Source organism: Strongylocentrotus purpuratus, unplaced genomic scaffold (genome assembly GCF_000002235.5).
Source record: "Strongylocentrotus purpuratus isolate Spur 01 unplaced genomic scaffold, Spur_5.0 spur5_scaffold_20, whole genome shotgun sequence".
Lineage (NCBI taxonomy): Eukaryota > Metazoa > Echinodermata > Echinoidea > Camarodonta > Strongylocentrotidae > Strongylocentrotus > Strongylocentrotus purpuratus.
Genome location: NW_022145606.1, coordinates 44,428,125 through 44,447,321, shown reverse-complemented (window position 1 = coordinate 44,447,321; position 19,197 = coordinate 44,428,125). Strand labels below are relative to the sequence as shown.

Here is a 19,197-nt window from a genome sequence, read left to right as displayed (position 1 = left end):
TTCAAATTGATTTAAAATTTGGGCCCCCACCCCTACAAAATCCTGGATCCGCGCTCTTAGGGAAGGGTGTGTAGATCAGATGGGGCCCATCATACTTGTCTTCATCCGTATTCCTTTTTTCCTTCTTCCTCTGTCTCTCTTTCTCTCTTGGGGATCTTTTTACTGTGTAATCATTTGATGGGGGGGGGGGGCGTACCCCCATCACAATGTAAATGACCGCTGTTAATCTGCATGTGGTCGTGCGGTGCTGGGGAAAATGGCAACCTGCTACCACAGCGCACGGGTGTATGAAGAGGGCCTATTGGGCACTTGTTTGTTCTTTTGAGAATAAATTGTCTATCTATATGGTGGCTCCTTAGGGACACGCAAACGCAACAATTTGACGTATACCTTTGCAACAATTTTTTGTCTTTCACGTTCAAGACGTGAAAATCCACAAAATTGACGTACACCTATATGCAAGGGTTTTATTGTCTGTTTACGTCCAAAACGTGAAGAAGAAAAAATCTGCGTCCAATATTCACGTCTGCGCGTCCCTTTTGGGAGACGCAGACGTGAATATCGGACGCAGATTTTCATGTCTGCGTGTCCCTTCAGGGCCATTGAGTACAGACAAACGAAAACAATTACCAGGCAAAGGTATACGTCAATTTTGTGGATTTTCACGTCTTGAACGTAAAAAACGAAAAATATGTTGCATAGATATACGTCAAATTTTTGCGTTTGCGTGTCCCTTAGGAGCCACCATATATATACCCCCGTCCGTTTAGACACGAAAAGTCCACTTCATTCGGTGACACTTCCATTGCGTAACAAAACAAGTTAATTGGCGTTATTGTAGATTTCCATTGCGAAAAAAAGTAAACGTCGATCACGACACATTGCCAGATGTCCGATTGATTGCTTTGTGACGTCATTGTGCTTCACTGTGTTCTTCAATGTTCTCCCTATTGATCACGTGATATTTAACTTCTCTTCTATGCCTGCACTGTAGGATACTGTAAAAGAGGAGTGAGAGAGAATAGAGAGCGAGAGAGAGAGAGAGAAAGAAAATAAGACACTATAGTAAAATGAATGTATACAGGCTAAAATGAAACTCGGCTGGTCTCACCACTGCAAAAGAGTCTTATTCTAACAATGAGCTATCATTAGTGCATTGATCAGAGAAAAATGAAGGGCAAAGATGTGTAATTTGAAACACATGATTCAATGACGGCTGCACAAGATGGGTTATTTGACTGTGCCAACTCAATAAGGGAGTTTACAGATACAATCTGCGCATGGGCAGATAAAGGTCATTTGTACCAAAAAGGTAAAACCCACCAGAGATGAATACTGGATATGCGCTCATGAAAGTTATGTACCATTATTCATTTATGCACCAACGGTACATTCTATGATACGCAGGTGGAAGTATTCTTTTCAAGAGGGCAAACAAAAGGTGTTCATGAAGCACATCTAGAACTTTGGCAGTTATTATTCTAAGATGCTCAAAGTGGAACTTCTCCCTGTGTAAAAGATCTGTGGATATTTGGGGTCATTTGTACCATGTGCTATCTGTAAACTCCCTTATATCAACGCTATTCAACAATATAAAAACCAAAGCAAATAGAAAACAGTAGGTCGAGAGAGAGGGAGGGAGAGAGAGAGAGATCTAGAGAGAGAGAGAGAGAAGGTGGCAGAGAAAGAGAAAGAAAAAGAGAAAGACATATACAACTAAAGTGTGATAGAAAGATAGAGATAGAGAGAAAGTGAGAGAGAAAGTGAGAGAAAGAGAGAGAGAGAGAGAGGGAGAGAGAGAAATAAAGAGAGAGAGAAAGATAGGGGCAGAGAGAAATAAAAAGACAAAGACAAAGACAAATAAAGTGTGATAGAAAGAAAGAGACAGATAGAAGGGAGAGAGAGAGAAAGAAAGAGAAAGAGCGAGAGAAATAAAGAGAGATATAGAGATAGAAAGAGAGAGAGAGAGAGAAAGAGCGAGAGAAATAAAGAGAGGTAATAGAGATAGAAAGAGAGAGAGAGAGAGAGAGAGAAATAGAAACATAGTGCGAGAGAGAGAGAGAGATAGGAACACAGGGAGAGAGAGGGAGAGAGAGGGAGAGGGAGAGAGAGAGACATAGAAATACAGTGACAATCAGAGAGAGAGAGAGAGAGAGAGAGAGAAAAGAAGGATAGATTGTATAAAGAAATCAAATTACCCGACGCAGACGGTAGGGATGATCTCAAACGCTGCACTGAAGAAGAAGACCAAAGGTGGATAAAACGAGACGGTCTCTGAGTAAATATTATTCAGGATGATGGGTGTCAATAAGGTCCCTATACTGTCCATGCATCCGACAAACGCCAACATCAGACCTTGAATAAGGATAACAAAAACATCAATTTTTTCCCCAAAATCTAATCATTTTATCCCTAAAAAGTCTGGGGAGTGACTTCAACGTATTTATCCAGGGGGTGGGGAGGGGGGGGGGGGCGGGCCCCCTCCCGTAGCCCAAAAACAGGTAAACCTTTTTTTTAAATAAAAAAGAAGACGGATCCCCTCCCCCTAGCGCAAGGGGGGGGGGGGGGGTTGATTCGCCGCTAAATATTTTCTCACGAATTTGAGAAGAAAAAAAAATAGCGCTCCTTACCCCCCCCCCCCCCCCCCCCACCCCCGCTTATTCGTCGTTTTTACGAAAAGTAAAGCTGGTCAAAATAATAATAAAAGCTCAGAAACTGAAGGAAATCTTTGCAGAATAACTGCTCATCTCTCTCCCCCACCTTCTGCCACAACAAGGAAGTCAGAAACGCTTTGTTTTTCCAAAGAATTTTTTTTGTATTCAATCATTCTTGAGCAAGAACAAAACAACAGATTTGAACAAAGTACATGTTAATGACATACCGGTGAAACAAAGATTGTTACATCAGTTGCACATGTTTCTATTAATATCAAGTAATGCAACAAATGTATTGCGTTTGATAGAAAGAACCCGCTCAACTTCATTACAACCTTTAAGCATCTTCTTAAAATAATTCAAAGATAGCCGTTCCTTTTTGTATTTCGCGGAGAATATATACTGTGTTTTGCATATAAAATGACAGAATTAAAGGAAGATTGCGTACTATCTGGGAAACGCTTGCATACAACTTTTTCATAAGTGAGTCTCTGTTTATGCATACCTCTTTCATGTTCACTAGCTAGCTTGGAGAGTTGTGATCGTACGACAGGGAAACATATGGCGCCAAACACCCCGATACCGGCAGCTACGGAAAGAAAAAGAAAAGGCAATTAGTCATATTGGATTCAGTTGAACATCTAAATAAAATAAAAAATTGAAAATAATAAGAAGAAAACAAATCTGAGTCAATTTCCATAAAGAATGAAAATGTGTATTCCTTTCGTTTTCGTTTGGAATTGTCAATTTTAAGTTATATCAAAGACCATTCTCCGAACTGAAAAATGAAATGGATGAATTATAAATCAACGGAGAGGTGATAAGCCATACATTACAATGATATCAATTATATGCCATTTTAGTGTCTGTATAAGGAGTATCAGCTCTTTGAAAACTCAAAATCTAAAGCTTTGGAAATCGGAAGTTGTCGACCTAAAAACTTGCTATCGACTTGACGACATCATCTTGTGTGTAGCTAGTACGCATTATGATATTCACAATGACTTTGCATTAATTAAGCATGGCTCATCGCCTCAGCTATTAAGCCATTATAGGTGAACCGGTCGCGTCATATTTTTTCGTGACACGGTGAGCCCAGATTCCAGTATGAACTCATTTTCATACATAACAAGCTACGTAAGCTTGCAAAGAGGTCACAAACAATTGGGCCCGAATTCACAAAGGAGGTTTGCCGACAAACCGAGGTTTATGTACGTCATATGACGCGTTTTGACGCGTTTTTTTTACAAACCTGGTTTGTAAATAACAAAAGGAGGTTTGTCGAAACGAAAGGAGGTTTGTCGACAAACGTCCTTTGTGAATTCGGGCCTTAAGGCCCGGTCACACAGAGGGGACGTATGGGGCACGCACGGCCAGCGCATTGGAAATTTGCAATTTTGGCCAGTGCGTTGTCGTGCGACCAACTTTTGTCGAAGCTACAACGAGCTGACACCAAATGCATAGCGTGTTGCTAGCGCGCTGAGCGCATACAGGGCGCATACAGGGCGCATAAAGGGCGCATACAGTGCGCATACAGACCGTACACAGAGCGCACATGATAACAACTTCCACGAATGCACAGCGTGTTGCTAGCGAGCTGGACGAATGGTCCACGCATGCACCGCGTTCTACGACGCACGGCCAGCGCATTGGAAATCGGAAAAGGCTGTGTGCCTAACTTTTGTCATAATTTTGGAAAAGCTAGCGAGCTGACACAAAATGCACGGCGTGTAGCTAGCGCGCTGTGCGTATACAGGGCGTGTGCTCCGCGTATGTCTGGCGCTGGTCTAGCGCGCTCCACGCATGTCTGGCGCGTACATTCATGCGTCGAGCTCCGCGCACACTTTTGAGCATGCTCAAAAAATCCCGACGCACACAGCGAATGACGACGAATGCATAGCGTGGGTCCAGCGCGCTCGACGAACGAGTAACGAATGATGACGCACGCCTAGCGAACGACAACGCACTGGTTCACATTGCAAATTTCCAATGCGCTGGCCGTGCGTCCCCCATGCGTCCCCTCTGTGTGACCGGGCCTTAAGACTTTGATTATTTATTGCTTTGCCTCGCTATTTATAAAGGTAAAAAAAACTAAATAAACTGAGATTTGAACCCTCACGGCAACTCCAAAGTTCTATTAGTAACACGCTGTCCTTACCGATTGAGCTAACGATGGGTTGATGAAAGATTGATTTGTATAATTACTATTATCCTATTGACCATCCTACCGGATTCCACGTGCGCATGCGCTGGTTTCCTTCGCGAGTGCGAATGTTATGTCGTCACTGTAACTGCGGCAAATTTGGCCCATGTTGACCCGTAATTTGGAGGGGTGCGGAAAAATGTGCCATTGTGCAATAATGAAAGGGTATATCAAGTTGCATTTCCTAGGATAGGGTCTTTAAGACTTCATGTTCAGAATGTAGGCCTATTGTAATAATAATAATAATAGAGTATTTGTAATGCGCCAACTCCACATGACTAATATGTTCGAGGCGCATGGAGAAGAAAAACTATAAGTACACACAAATACACTCAAAAATGAACAACGACATGTAAAGTCATGTTTCCTTCCACACACCCGCAAACACTCACACTCTAACCCACACACGCTTAACCGGACGCGCACGCGCCCCTTTTCTACGTACACACAACACATAAACGTCTTTGCACAGTATTACTACACCGAGACACCCGCACGCGCGCGCCCACACCTGCACACATTGCAGGCACACACACATTCACACACACACACACACACGAACGCACACACACATACACACGCACACACACACACACACACACACACACACAAACACCACTTAATCATCTTTGTTAGTGAGAGGGGAATTAAACTTCAGTCTTTTTACTTACCTATAAATAATTGAAAACCTTTTTGTGCTAGAGCAACGATAAGAAAAAAAAGTCCGGTATTCCAGAAACTTAGCTGAAGAATCCAGTTCTCACTCAAAATACGACCTAGGACAGCACCGCTGAATATCATACCTGTCGATGAAAAAGGGTAAATAAAAGAATAAACTAACAAATGATAAATAAATAAATAAGTTTGAATACGAAGTAGAAATTTCACAAGAAATGCATTTCACTGTTGACAGTGAAGATAGAAAATATAACTTTTCCTGTCTCTGGCGTTCCAGTACTTTTTATAATCTAACTTCGCCAAACTGTTCAGTGTTCACAGCCGGAAAGGGGTTAAAGCTGTGTCAAAGTATATGGGTGAACGCCGTTCCTCGGGGAGTAGTTGTCATTGGGGGTAATTGTCCTCGGGGGGTAATTGTCCTCGGGGGTGGTTGTCCTCGGGGGGTAATTGTTATCGGGGGTTAGTTGTCGTCAGGGGTAATTCTCCGGGCGGTAATTTTCATGGGGGTAATTGTCCTCGGGGGGTTATTCTTCGGGGGGTAATTTTTCAATTCAATTCAATTCAATTCAATTTCGGTTTATTAATATCAACATAAACAATTTTCGGGGGGTAATCGTCCTACGGGGGTAGTTTTCCGGGGTAATTTTCCGGGGGTGACTGCCCAGAGGGTAATTGTCTGATACGAACAAAAACATACCCAAAGCTTTTCTTCATAAACCAAAGATGGTTTGTAGGGATACCATGAGCAGGTTAAAGAAGAAGAAGAAGAAGAAGAAGAAGAAGAAGAAGAAGAAGAAGAAGAAGAAGAAGAAGAAGAAGAAGAAGAAGAAGAGGAAGTAGAAGAAGAAGAAAGAAGAAGAGGTGGAAGAAGAAAAGGAGAAGAAAGGACGAAGCATAGAAAAAGAAAAAGGGTAATAGAATAAGAAGAAAAAAAGAATAAAGAGAAGTAGAAGAAGAGGAAATGAAGAAGAAGAAAAAGAGGAAGAAATAGAAGACGAACCATTTGAAAAAGAAGAATCAAACGAAGAGATGTGGAAGAGGAAAAAGAAAAAAGAAGAAGAAAAAGAAAGAGGAAAAGATACATACCAAGAGCTTGGATTGATAAACCAACGACGGTCAGAATAGAAACCATCAGAGGGTTGAAACAGAACGGTTCCCCGAGACTGTATACTATAGTTAATTGCGACTGGCACTTGGCTGTAATGACTATGCAAATCATGACAACCGTGTACATTATCACCTTTAATCGCCTGCCATTGTTGTTTATCTAGTTGATGGAAAAGAAAAAGAGAGAAGTTTAAAAAAGAAAAAAGAGTGACGACTTTTGTAAATCATGATTGGCAATTGGCCGTAATGATTACACAAATCATTACATTACATCCATATCTTGACACAACTTCTCCCTGGACATCTACCCCCGGATAACCACCCTAGTCAACTACCCCCTAGGACAACTACCCCTAAGACATATACCCCTTAGGACAACCACTCTCTAGGACGACTACCCCCGGACAACTACCCCCGGACAACTACCCCCGGACAACTACCCCCTAGGAAAGTTTTCAGGTGGGTAGTTGTTCTAGAGGATGGTTGTCGTAGGGGGTAGTTGTAAGGGGGTAGTTGTCTTAGGGGTTAGTTGTCTTGGGGTAGTTGTCCGGGGGTAGTTGTCCCGGGGAAGTCGACCTAGAGGTTGGTTGCCCTAGGGGTACTTGTCCTAGGGGATAGTTGATTGGGGTTGGTTATCCGGGGTGGGAGGGGGGGTGGATGTCCGGGGTGTAGGTGCCCTAGAACCCATTACATCATCACCTTCAATTTTACTAATTATACTAGTAATAATGATAATAATTATAGAAATAATTAATAGTAATAATAACAATAATGATAATAATAATAATGACAATATTGATGATAATAATATTAATAACAATAGTAATAATGATAATATTTATGGTGATAATAACTATACTGATAATAATAGTAAAAATCCTAAGAATAATGATAATAATAAAGAAGAGTGCGGAAGTAAAAAGGTATTTACCCTGATTATATCAACAATCCCAGATACCAACACCCTTACTCCCACACTTTTTCTTCTATTCCGTCTATCCACCGTTTCTATCAGGACGTTAGGAAGAACGGTATACACAAGTGACGCTAGGGCGCAACCAAGAGCCAGCCATAGTGGTGCTAGGTACTTTCTGAACGAGTGATCCGGACTGTACTGCAATGCCGTTCCAAGGGAGATCTGCCCTGCACCCATACCTTAGTGATGCAATTTTGGAAAAAAGAAATAGTAACAAAACGAGATTAAGAAAAAGACATAGAATTATCAGTGGAATCTAAGTTAAAATGGGGGAGGGGGGGGGGGGAGGGGGAACTGCCCATTTTGTGAGAATTAAAAAAAACAGTAATAACAACAACTTTTTCCTCTCTAATCATTTTTCCTTACAAATACAGTCTGTATTTAAATGTTCTCAAACCTAACACAGAAAAAGCAAATGTACAAAATGATTGATACGTACATTTGACGAAGAAAGATAAAATAAGAAACAAGATTCTAGTAGTTAGATTTAGGTTGGTAGTTAGGTTGGACGTACCTCCATCTATATATCAAAATAAAATAAAATATATATAATCAAGGTAATAGTGCCATTATGGCCTTAGGTGGTAAATATCCTTTCCCTGAGTCGACCTGAACTTTTGCATTTACATTTCCAGTCATCTGTTTAAACTACTCGACTACTACACTTATTACTTTTGAGGGGATTCTGTGACACAATATTACGCTAGCTCTATCTGGACTACCGATATCAGTGCTCACAACATCAATGAATACCTACCAGCATCCGTTTAAAACCAGGGTGGATAGTGGCAAATGGAGATTACGCGTACATTAGCCTCTATTTTTTTGCTAACCTATGAAGAATATTGTCTCGAGAAAGATGATTCGTGGCGTCCTGGACTTTTCTGACGTCACATCCGCTACATAAGCCGCACCGGTCGACAGAAGCAAGGCTTGACCTCCGGTCACGCCGGAGATAAAGTCTCCTATCAGCAGGTACTCGACCGGCGCTTGGTAATAGACGATGAATAGGTATACCGTGGATAGTAGACAGCTCCCTATGATGTTCAGACACAGAGCAGGTTTGCGGCCGAAGGTATCGCTCAGGGAACCGACAAGAATAGCCATGAAGACACCTGTGAGATAAAGAGATGAAATGATGGTGAACACGATCAGATGTTTGTCATCTTAATTACTTATTTTTTTCCAGGAACCTTATATTATACTAGCACTGCTTTTTAATAGGTTCCTCACATCCTACTTAATCTATTTTATGAATTGAGAATCAATGAGATGTGCTCATTTATACTACAATTGTATTATTTAATTTTTTAGTTTATATGTATGTCTATATTTTCTGTAAAATGTGGAACAATAAAACTTGAAACTTGAAACTTGAAAGACTTTCCCGAAATCAACACATTGTGCGAACATATGTCACTGACATTTGACATGATCCGAACATAATCTCTATATACAATACAATTATTAAGCCGTGACATTGGCTTGAAGTTGATTTTTAAAACTCTTTGTAATCGTGTTTATGACAGTAAGGAATTTGATATCTCCTCATCTTTAAAAAAACAACAATCTAAGGCAATTTCCAAGGCCTTATGTTTTCAAAGCAGCCACTGTAAAACGATTTTCGTAAGATGAGAGTCTAGATTTAGGAGAAATTAGTCTTTGGACTACTTTCCTTCTTGCTCAATTTAATAGCGCAGGTATAGCAAGCAACAGGAGTGACGCAAGAGACGTTATAAACATAAGAGTGATTACCCGGGATGGAATACGCTAGACCCAGGTAGAGAAGCCATGTGGAGGTTTCAGCCTGAATCATATCTCCGATATGGCTTTCGTTTAAATTTGTGCTTGGCCCACACGTCGATGCTGAGCTATTGTGGATCAGCGAATGATTGTATTTCGCTGAGAGTCGATCGTGGAGATATTCAGCCTGGAAGCAACGAAATAATGAAATTCAAGTTCAAGTTCAAGTTCAAGTTCAAGTTCAATTTTACTTAATTCCAGTTACTAAAAGCATGTACACATTCAAATCAGAAATACAGTACAGATTCAAAGCATTATACATGGAATCGAGGGTGGTTTAAAACACCAAGACGATCAAGTGGACTGTTTGTGATGAAGGTGGAATATTTTTGTTTACCCTAATTTATGGAATGATTTTGACAATGATTTATTCCTAATAGATTTAGGTAATGGTATGCATTCTCATATTTTATTGAATAACAATTTGCGAGTGTTCGTTTTGCGTGACTGCTAAAGCATGTGTATATGCTACTATGTTTATCAACTAGGGGACCTACGTCCTTAAGTCATAACTGACGGTAATGAGGATTAATGCCTCACAAAAGGGCACTAATATAGCACCTCGACACGGGTTTGATCCTGGAGCTTCACAATTACTAGGCCTTTGATTGCCCCTGAATCACGAAAGTACGCAGCGGGGGCTAGGGTAGGGTGCAGCCCCCCACAAATACAAAAAAACAACAGAAATGCAATAAATTATCAATAATTAATTGCATTTCCCACCGGTCCCCAACGGGAAAGATTTCTCTGTGTGGCCATGCCTTGCATGCCGTAAAATGCAATGCTTCTGCCGAGTTGTCTGACTACATTTACACGATGCGATTCTTACTACAACCTTTTAAAGCCCCACTGCACTACTGATAGCTACTTGCGCCCTCTATTTAGCAAACAATTCCTAATCGGTAACCATTGGTCCCCCATGATCCCCTTTTTCTTATGTTAATTGAGAGCTGATTTAATGAGATAACCATCCGTCATGCAGTGATCATGCATGGAGGTAATCCCTCCTAGCCAAACTAGTACAGTGGGGCTTTAAATATATCTATATTTGTTTTTGTACATCAGTTCTATTGATTGTCCCTCGATTTTGGAATGTATGGCCTGTCTATTTAAGTTGGCATTCAAAATAGGCTAAAATGAATATAATTGACAAATGTATAATACCTTCATTGTTGCTATCAGTTGATACGTGAGAACTGTTAGGGCGAGAGGTACTTCAACTGTAATGTAACGAGATACCGCCCTCTTGTGCTGACCTTCAAATTTAACATCCTGGCACTGTGTGGTTTGCTCAGCTGGAGAAGAAGCATATTCAGTGTGGTCTGCTACGTCAGAGGGCTTGCTTGAGACCCCACTGCTATTAATTGTAGAATTATCAGCTTCCATGACTCTACGAAAGAGAAAAAAAAATCAATTACAAACTATATAGCCTTTAAATTCCTTTGAAAAGTATTCTGAATAGAGTTTCAGATCATATGACCATGTACATTTACCTAATAGGGCGTCGATCATCAGACGGACATACCGTAGTGAAAAAAAATCAGTCATTAAGTAGACATCAGGCGCGGATCCAGGATTTTCCAATAGGGGGGGCCGGAAATTCGAAATTCGCGCAGACCGTTATTTAAACTTACCAATACTGACAAGGTCATATTAGAAGCACTGTACTTTAATAGTGTACTGGTACCTACAAGCGGGCACAATTATTTTGGAAAGGGAACATGCTCACGTCACATCTCTTGTCCGATATCAACATTCCCCGTTTTCAAGTTATGCTCGCGCGCAATTTTTTTGACATTTCCATCAGTGGGGGCTGAAGCCTCTTCCCCCAATATCTATTTCCTGGTTTAATAATTTGGCGAGTGAGCGGAAATTTGAGCTTATGTATGTTGTGAAAAGTGTTAATTGTCACCAAAATATACGAGATAAGATAAAACAAATGCATATTGGTAATTTTTAAATTTTCGGGGAAAGAGAGGCTGCAACCCAATCCCGCATTAACTGCAGGTGTTTTGAAATCAAATCAGACTCCCCAAAAAAAGTATTAACCAAAACGCACGAATCCTGTTTCAAAAATCCAAAAAATGTCAGCTTCAGAGGGGGGCACATCACCCCTCAGACTCCCTCTAAAAGTATTAACCGAATCGCACGAATCCAGGTAAAAAAAAAAATCAGCTTCAGAGCTAGAGAGGACCCCCCCCCCCCCACACACACACACACACACAGACACCCCCTGTGCACGCAAGCGTGAAATTAACGCTGGCGCTAATGCGTAAGCAGGGGCGGCGGAGCTATTTCCAAAGTGGAAAGCACCAACAAAAAAGGGCACCTACAAAGCGAAATCTCAAAGCGAAAATATACATTTTTTTAGACATTGGTATATACCCTTTCATTGTGATGCCATTATCAGGGACGATTTCAATATTTGTTTTTCTTTATATATCATACAAGATATATTGCTTAAGCATCACACTTTCGGCTGGGTGTGATTGTCTGAATATTCATTTGCGAGCGAGCAAAGCGAGCGAGAAAAAATGTAAGATCTGTGAGGTCGCAGAGTGAAAAATTACATCTTATAAAGAGGAAAAAACAAATCATGATGGGGTTATAAGCATCACGGAAGACTGAAAACACATTTTTTTTAAAGTGACATATTGTATCATCTATAAATGCGAGCGAGCGAGCGACCTTTTTAGGGGAAATTACTCTTAGTCGCTTTATATTAGGTGCAAGACTAATGATGAGCAGGTTAGGGGCACGTGCCCCCCCCCCCCCGTGCCTACGTGCGAAAGGGATAAAGACACTTATTAGAAAAGAAAAGGAGCATGTGTCAAGGTACAAAGAGTAATTATCAAAGGTTCAAACGGGGCACTTCTTACACCTGAAAGGAGGCACTCACCAGAAATGAGATAGGGCACTTATGAGTATGGGAAATGGGCATTTGTTGACGGAAAAGGGGCATCCATCAGAAATTGATTTATCAGAGGTGAAAAGGGGCATTTATGAAAAGGGGATAGGTCCCTTATTAGAAAGGAAAAGGGGCATGATTCAAAATAAAAGGGCAGTTAGCAAAGGTGAAAATGGGCACCCATCATAGATGAAAAGAGTACTTATCAGGAGGGGAAGGGGTACTTTTCAAAGTAAAACGAGCATCTCTCATATTTGAATAGGGGCAATTATCGGAGGTGAAGAGCGCACTGAAGTAAAAAGAATTAACTTCTCATATATGAAAATGGTCATTTACCAGAGATGAAAAGGGACACTTTTTATTTATGAAGGGCCTCATTTTTCTAAATAGCCCTTATCAGATAGGAAAGGGGGCACATGTGTTGATGAAATGTGCGCTTATCCGAGTTAAAAAGGGGAAGGGGCACTTCTTTACAAAGTAAAAGTGGCCCTTTGGGGGGGGGGGTACTTAAAGAGTGGGGCGAACTTTGCCCCCTACCCCTGCCACCCGACCCATCATCTGAAAATCCAAAATGATGTTGTAGGGGCCGGGCGCGGCTTTATCATGAGTGCTTTTATGTGAACTTCTTTTTTATAAATATATTGTGCTGGATTCCGACCCAGATTGCACACTCTAAAATGATAGTAATCATCCCAATACGCTTGTAGTTCACGTATGCACCCCTTCCTCTTAATCCGTCGTTACCGTCACTGCCATTTACGTATGGCCGGCCGGCGTATTTTTTATTTACACGCTAGCGAGGGGAATTTCTCGATTAATTCCAATGAAACCGCTTAAAATTCCAATGAAACCGCTCGCGAAGAGTCTAGCCTAGATCGGAGAGCTCGCTAGTGCTATACGCTAGTGTGAATTTACATCCAGGAGAAAGTTTGCTTAACTTTTTCTTGAAACACTTGAACGGTTATGGAAACTGTTTGTGTTTCTAATCTCCAAATATTAATATAAAACATTTATTTCTACTGTGATATGTAAAGGCACGAACTTACGTTAATACATACCCAGCCAAGAAGGTGCACCATGGTAATACATTTTAACAAACACATCAACATGTTACCTAGACAACTCATCACCATAGCCATAACCATAGCCAAAACCATAATGATACATGTAAAATATAGATTGAAGCAATTCTCGTCAGTTGGCTGTATCCTGAGTGTGATTTATATAATGGATTTTGAGTAACATTTGCATCTACCTGTAGTTGAAGAATAGATACAGTGTATAACATCAATTAAGTTGGAGTTCAATTGGAAGGAAGTAACGAGGAATATTAAAGCAAGGGAGACTGGGAGATGAGGAATGCAGGAAGTTAGAAATTGAGAGATTACTCGCGAGATAGCCTTGCATTAATGAATCCTTTATATAATGTTGTCTTGAGAGAAAGTAGACGATTTTTTTTAATATTGGAGATTAGTGCAAGTATTAGATATATTGGAAATAAAATTAATGAGAAATTTATTTTTTTATCAAGATCAATACATGGGGGGAGGGGGGGGGGGCACCATCAAAATAGGGCACTTTCTGGAATAAGATGCACCTACAAAGGGAAACATCAAAATGTAAATCTACCATATTAAGACATTGATAGACGTACGCGTAACGCATGTCACACACAGAAAAATGAGAAGAAAAGAAAGAATAATGTTTTTAAAAAAGAAGATAGAGGAAAAGGAGAGAGACAGAGAGAGGGAGAGAAAGAAAGAAAGAAAGAAAAAAGGAAGAACATGAAACTTTACTTTACACTTAGGCCTACATATTACATTTCCGACTGAGTTGGATCGACATGTGCTTAAGTAGTCTGCGGACAAAAGTACAACAATACGAAAACAGAAGTTATATGAAATTGTCTTTAAGAGAGAAAGAGAGGTTAAATTCTAAAATGAAATGAAAGGGGTTATGTGACTCTCAAGGAGGAAATTACAATTTCTATCGCTCATGACGACTATTTGGAATTTCCTAATTTTGTTTAAAGTTCAAGAACTTCCTGGGGCTCCGCCCCATGCAAGACTCCCGGCAACAGCAAATTATTTACACAATTTCTTGCTGTCTGCTGCCTCGAGATCACTGGAGCGAAGAAAGGTAACATATAGCAAGAATCCCTATTCAGTGAAGGATTTATCCCTTTTATTATTAAAGACTCCCGACAAAGACTCTCCCCCTGCAAAATTGGAGAGAGTTTTATGTAGTTTAAGCTTCTAACAACCACGCCCGTGGACCTTTTATTATTTACACAAAGGTAAAAGTGTATAGCAAGAATCCCTATTCAGTGAAGGATTCATCTTTTTTTATGCAGATGCTTCTTCTACCATTCTTGACCAAAAGTGCGTTTCAAACTCAATGATATGGGCATCATCCCATTGAATGTTGTGTCCAGTGTTACGGGTTTGTTTTGCTACTTGCTGCCTAATCTGAGGGCTCTGTTGTGCTCTTTAAAAAGAGGACACAATAGGGGCAGCGCAATTTAAATATCAAGGAATGTATTAGAATTTATTTCTAAAATGAAATGAAAGGGATATTTGACTTTCAAGAGCAATAAAAACTCTAATCCATCCCTTGAAATTTAAATTGCACTGCCCCATTCAGTGTGCCATTTTCAAAGAGCACAAAAAGGCTTCAGATTGAAGATTCCATCTCATAAAATTGTCTATAAGAGAGAAAGAGAGCCTTATTTCTGAAATGAAAGGGCTATTTGACTTTCAAGAGCGATAAAAACTCTAATCCATCCCTTGGAATTTAAATTGCACTGCCCCATTCAGTGTGCCATTTTCAAAGAGCACAAAAAGGCTTCAGATTGAAGATTCCATCTCATAAAATTGTCTATAAGAGAGAAAGAGAGTTTATTTCGAGAGAAAAAATGAAATGAAAGGGCTATTTGACAAGAGCCCTTTCATTTCATTTTAGAAATAACCTCTCTTCCTCTCTTATAGACAATTTTCTCTCTTGAAAGTCAATAACCCTTTCATTTCATTTTAGAAATAACCTCTTTTTTCTCCTAAAGACAATTTCTCTCTTGAAAAGGCTCTGCCAGGCCCCTCAAGCTCTGCCATGTTGTATGGATCCATTAGAAAGCAAAATAAGCCCACTCAATAATTAATATATATTAAAACGCCATAGCGATTCATCCAAATAAGAAATCCACGTAAGAGGCATTTTGAAAGTTTTAAGAAAATTCCTTCAAATTCCAGGATATTGGATGTTATTTTTCAGGAAACTCTATTTAAACGAGTGGAAGCACTGGCGGTTCTGTTTTTTTTTAAACTGTAACAATTCTCCTTGGATCAGATATAGACCAAAAACAAGCCTCATTATCTTCAGTATACAAGTGTCATTTCGGACCTTACAGCTTTCATAGAAATCGCTTCTGGACCGTCAAAGAAAAAGTTTGAGAACCCCTGGTCTACGCATTATACACAACAGGACCAACTTGACAACTTGACAAAAATTTGAGGGGGGTTCGACCCCCCCCCTGCGTACGCGCCTGCATGTGCATCCCTTCCTCCTTATTCCCTTATCCATCGTTACCGTCACTACCATTTTAGTAGGGCCGGCCCCCTCCTTTTAACGACTCCCAAGCCATCAAGAATGACCCCATAATAATCCATTATTTATGGATTACCATTCTGCCGTTCTTTGGAGGGGCCGGGCGCGGCCTTTTCAGAAGTGTTTCTACACTAACCTTTTCATGCACTCCGGCTTAACATAAACAAGCATGCTAAGATTTTTTTGAAAAGAAGCATAATTTAGACTCAGTTTCGCATAACCTAAAAATAAGAATACGGCCAGTCACCCCTCCCCCCTCCCCTCAATGCATCCGCCTTTACGCACCCCCCCTTCCCCTTGTCTTTCCCTTATTCGTCGTTACTGTCACTAATTTTTAGTGCCATTTCGTTGTCTTTCTTTCTCCCCGGCTCCTCTCTTCTTTTTCATTCCTCTTTTTTGAACGCTCTCTCTTTTCTTTACTTTTTTGTTCTCTTTTCTTTTATCTTCTTCTTTTTTTCCCCCATTTTTTTCCCCTCTTTTTTCCTTCTCAATTTTTTTGCGCCGCCAATAGGGGGGGGGGGGGGGGGGCCGCGGCCGTTTCGGCCCACCCCTGGATCCGCCACTGGACATGGTCATTAGCATGACATTTGATCGCGTCCCGTTAATGTACCATGAAGGGTTAAATGTTAATACAACAAGTTGATATATGAGTACCCTCTCTCATTTAAATTACGCATGTCAATGAACTGGAATGCGCTTAACTCATTCTCTGTAATACATATTATGTTTGCACTTTTAATCAATATATCACAACATTTTACAGAGTTAAAGCAGACAAGGTGACCGATGAAGCAAACCTTTAAACTACGAAAAAAAAAATAACAACAAACACGAAGGAACTTATGTACCTACACATACATACGCACAAACGTAGCACGCACACATATCCCCTCACACACACCCGCACACAACCCTTACTAGCTAGTCTGCAAGCACAAACCCTGCTCAGTCGTAAAAGTGAGTCTGCACTATAAGACTACTATAGGCCATGTACTGTAGCTGCTCCTGACCTATATTGACACAACCAGTGTGTGTGTGTGTAATTGGGTTTTTACAGACGTGTATCAATCAGATATGATTATTTACGTCTGGGACCGACCTTTAACATCACCATCCGAAAGACGTGACTCAGTTTCGAACCTGCGTCCTCGGCTGAATCAGTTTGTAACTTCCACTGTTAGCTGGATTACAGGCGCACGCCACAACGCCTAGTTGGTAGCTGGGCTAGACTTCTCTCAAGGCACAATGATTTTTTTGATTAAGTGTCAAATTAGGGTCTGTGCCTGCAGACTACTTATAGCTTCCCCTCCCCCACAAACAATTATGCTGGCTGCATGCCCTTGAAGATGAAACAGATATAGGTAGCTAGGCTCACCGTTCATTGTCCCTCTAATCCTCTATTGTGAAATAGGAGTGTTTCTCAGTTGGGTGAGTCACAACAACGGTGGCCTCGGGTCCACTCGTGATAGACTTTGCCCTGTTATTGGTATCCTACCTACATCATTATGAAGCATGAAAAGTTGAAATACTTTTTTTTCTCACACAACTATTTTCATGAAGTGATCGTGAGAATATGGTTTATTCTTGAGAGGAAGAGTTTATGTCTTAGCTCATAACTTCCTTGATTAATCTAAAGAGTTATATACATTTTAATTACCCCATTGGCATTTCCTACGGGAACCAGGAGGCTCTGTATTACGCCTATGGGAATTTGAGTATCCAGTTGTCAAGTTAGGGGTTAAGGTTCTGAGAAGATGTTATAATCAAACTTCATCTATATCATAAACCATATTGTCACAATTACTTTATGAAGAGATATACGAAATATTATCCCAACTTTATGTGTACTAGTATACAGACAAAGTGATGCAACATTTAATATCAAATAGCCTACCATTCGATATTCTTGATTTTTCATGGAAAGGCATACGAAATATTATTCCGACTTTATGGGTAACGGCTATTATGTGTAGTATACAGACAAAATGATGCAAATGTTAAATATCACTCGATAATCTTGCTTTTTCATTGAAAGATGTACGAAATATTATTCCGACTTTATGGGCAACAGCTATTATGTGTACTATAGTATACAGACAAAATGATGCAAATGTCAAATAACACTCGATACCTTGCTTTTATACAGGGATATTGAAGCATAATAGTTGTAAAATGCTTTACTGTCGTTAACACACTGCGGGTTATGTACATTATACGCACAGGTTACACGCTATAGAGCCCTGTTCAATAAAACTTGATATCAATAACAAGTTGCAATAAATGTTATAAGCTACTGAAATGCTGGCATCTGATTGGCTGAGAGCAAATTTATTAAAGAAATTTAGCATTTGATATTGATAACAAGTTTTTATGAAACAGGCGCTGGTCTCCGACGGTTTATGTAAACAGGTCAACGGGTAGTGAGGGAATTAGATACGGGTGTGGGGGGGGGGGGGGAGCGAGAGAGTAAGAGAAATAGATGGGGGAACTAAGAAATAGAGAGAGAGAGAGAGAGAGAGAGAGAAAGAGCGCGAAAGACATAGAAAGAGAGAGAGAGAGAGAGAGAGAGAGACAAACAGAGAGAGAGAGAGAGAGAGACAAACATAAAGATATAAAACGAGAGAGACAAAATAATGTATAGATACAGTATTGCCGATCGCGAAGGCATATATTACCGTGCTAAAAAGGTATAGGCATATACGGCTGATTGAATTCTATCTCACCTCAAAATTATGTGCGTCACATCTGTATTCACAGTATACAAGTCACGTAATTACATGATGTCTATATACACAAGCAAGTATCATAACCATCAATGGATACATACATGTTATTCAAACAACGAATGCCCAATGCCAAAAAGATATCTCTTTGATAATACTGGGCTTATATATAGTCACAATGTACGTAATATACTCACCTCAATCAGGGACATGCTATAAACGTCCCTACGATATTGGAAGTCAGTGATCCTGATGTAAGATTATTAGTCTCTTACCGCAGACCCATATTGAAAACTGAAAATCGAAATAGTCTTTGATAATACTGGGCCTATATAGTTACAATGTACGTAATATACTCACCTCAATACACCAAAAACGTCCCTATACGATATTGGAAGTCAGTGATCCTGTACATATGAACTCGATGTAAGATTATTAGTCTCTTATCGCAGACCCATATTGAAAATTGAAAATCGAAATAGTCAAACAGATTTTGACGGAATGGAGTCGGAGCAATTAACAATTGCTCCGACATATATTAGTCC

The 19,197-nt window shown here is 40.2% G+C and overlaps 1 protein-coding gene across 4 annotated transcripts; it reads right to left on the bottom strand.

Moving 5' to 3' along the window:
- Positions 1-457: 457 nt before the first annotated feature.
- Positions 458-19,187, bottom strand: LOC590484 (proton-coupled folate transporter). Of its 4 annotated transcripts, XM_030993430.1 has the most exons (11): positions 18,850-18,913; positions 17,305-17,424; positions 10,586-10,811; positions 9,374-9,548; positions 8,452-8,733; positions 7,574-7,797; positions 6,622-6,802; positions 5,529-5,660; positions 3,160-3,243; positions 2,199-2,355; positions 458-998 (listed from the first exon to the last, which is right to left on the bottom strand). In XM_030993430.1, exons 3-11 carry the CDS (start codon positions 10,805-10,807, stop codon positions 914-916), a joined length of 1,542 nt encoding a protein of 513 aa, XP_030849290.1. In that variant the 5' UTR covers positions 10,808-10,811; positions 17,305-17,424; positions 18,850-18,913; the 3' UTR covers positions 458-913. The 4 variants fall into 4 exon arrangements, with proteins under 4 accessions (XP_030849290.1, XP_030849294.1, XP_030849292.1 ...); XM_030993434.1 differs by lacking the exons at positions 17,305-17,424; positions 18,850-18,913 and adding an exon at positions 19,013-19,187; XM_030993432.1 differs by lacking the exon at positions 17,305-17,424 and having other exon boundaries at positions 18,850-18,925.
- Positions 19,188-19,197: the final 10 nt, after the last annotated feature.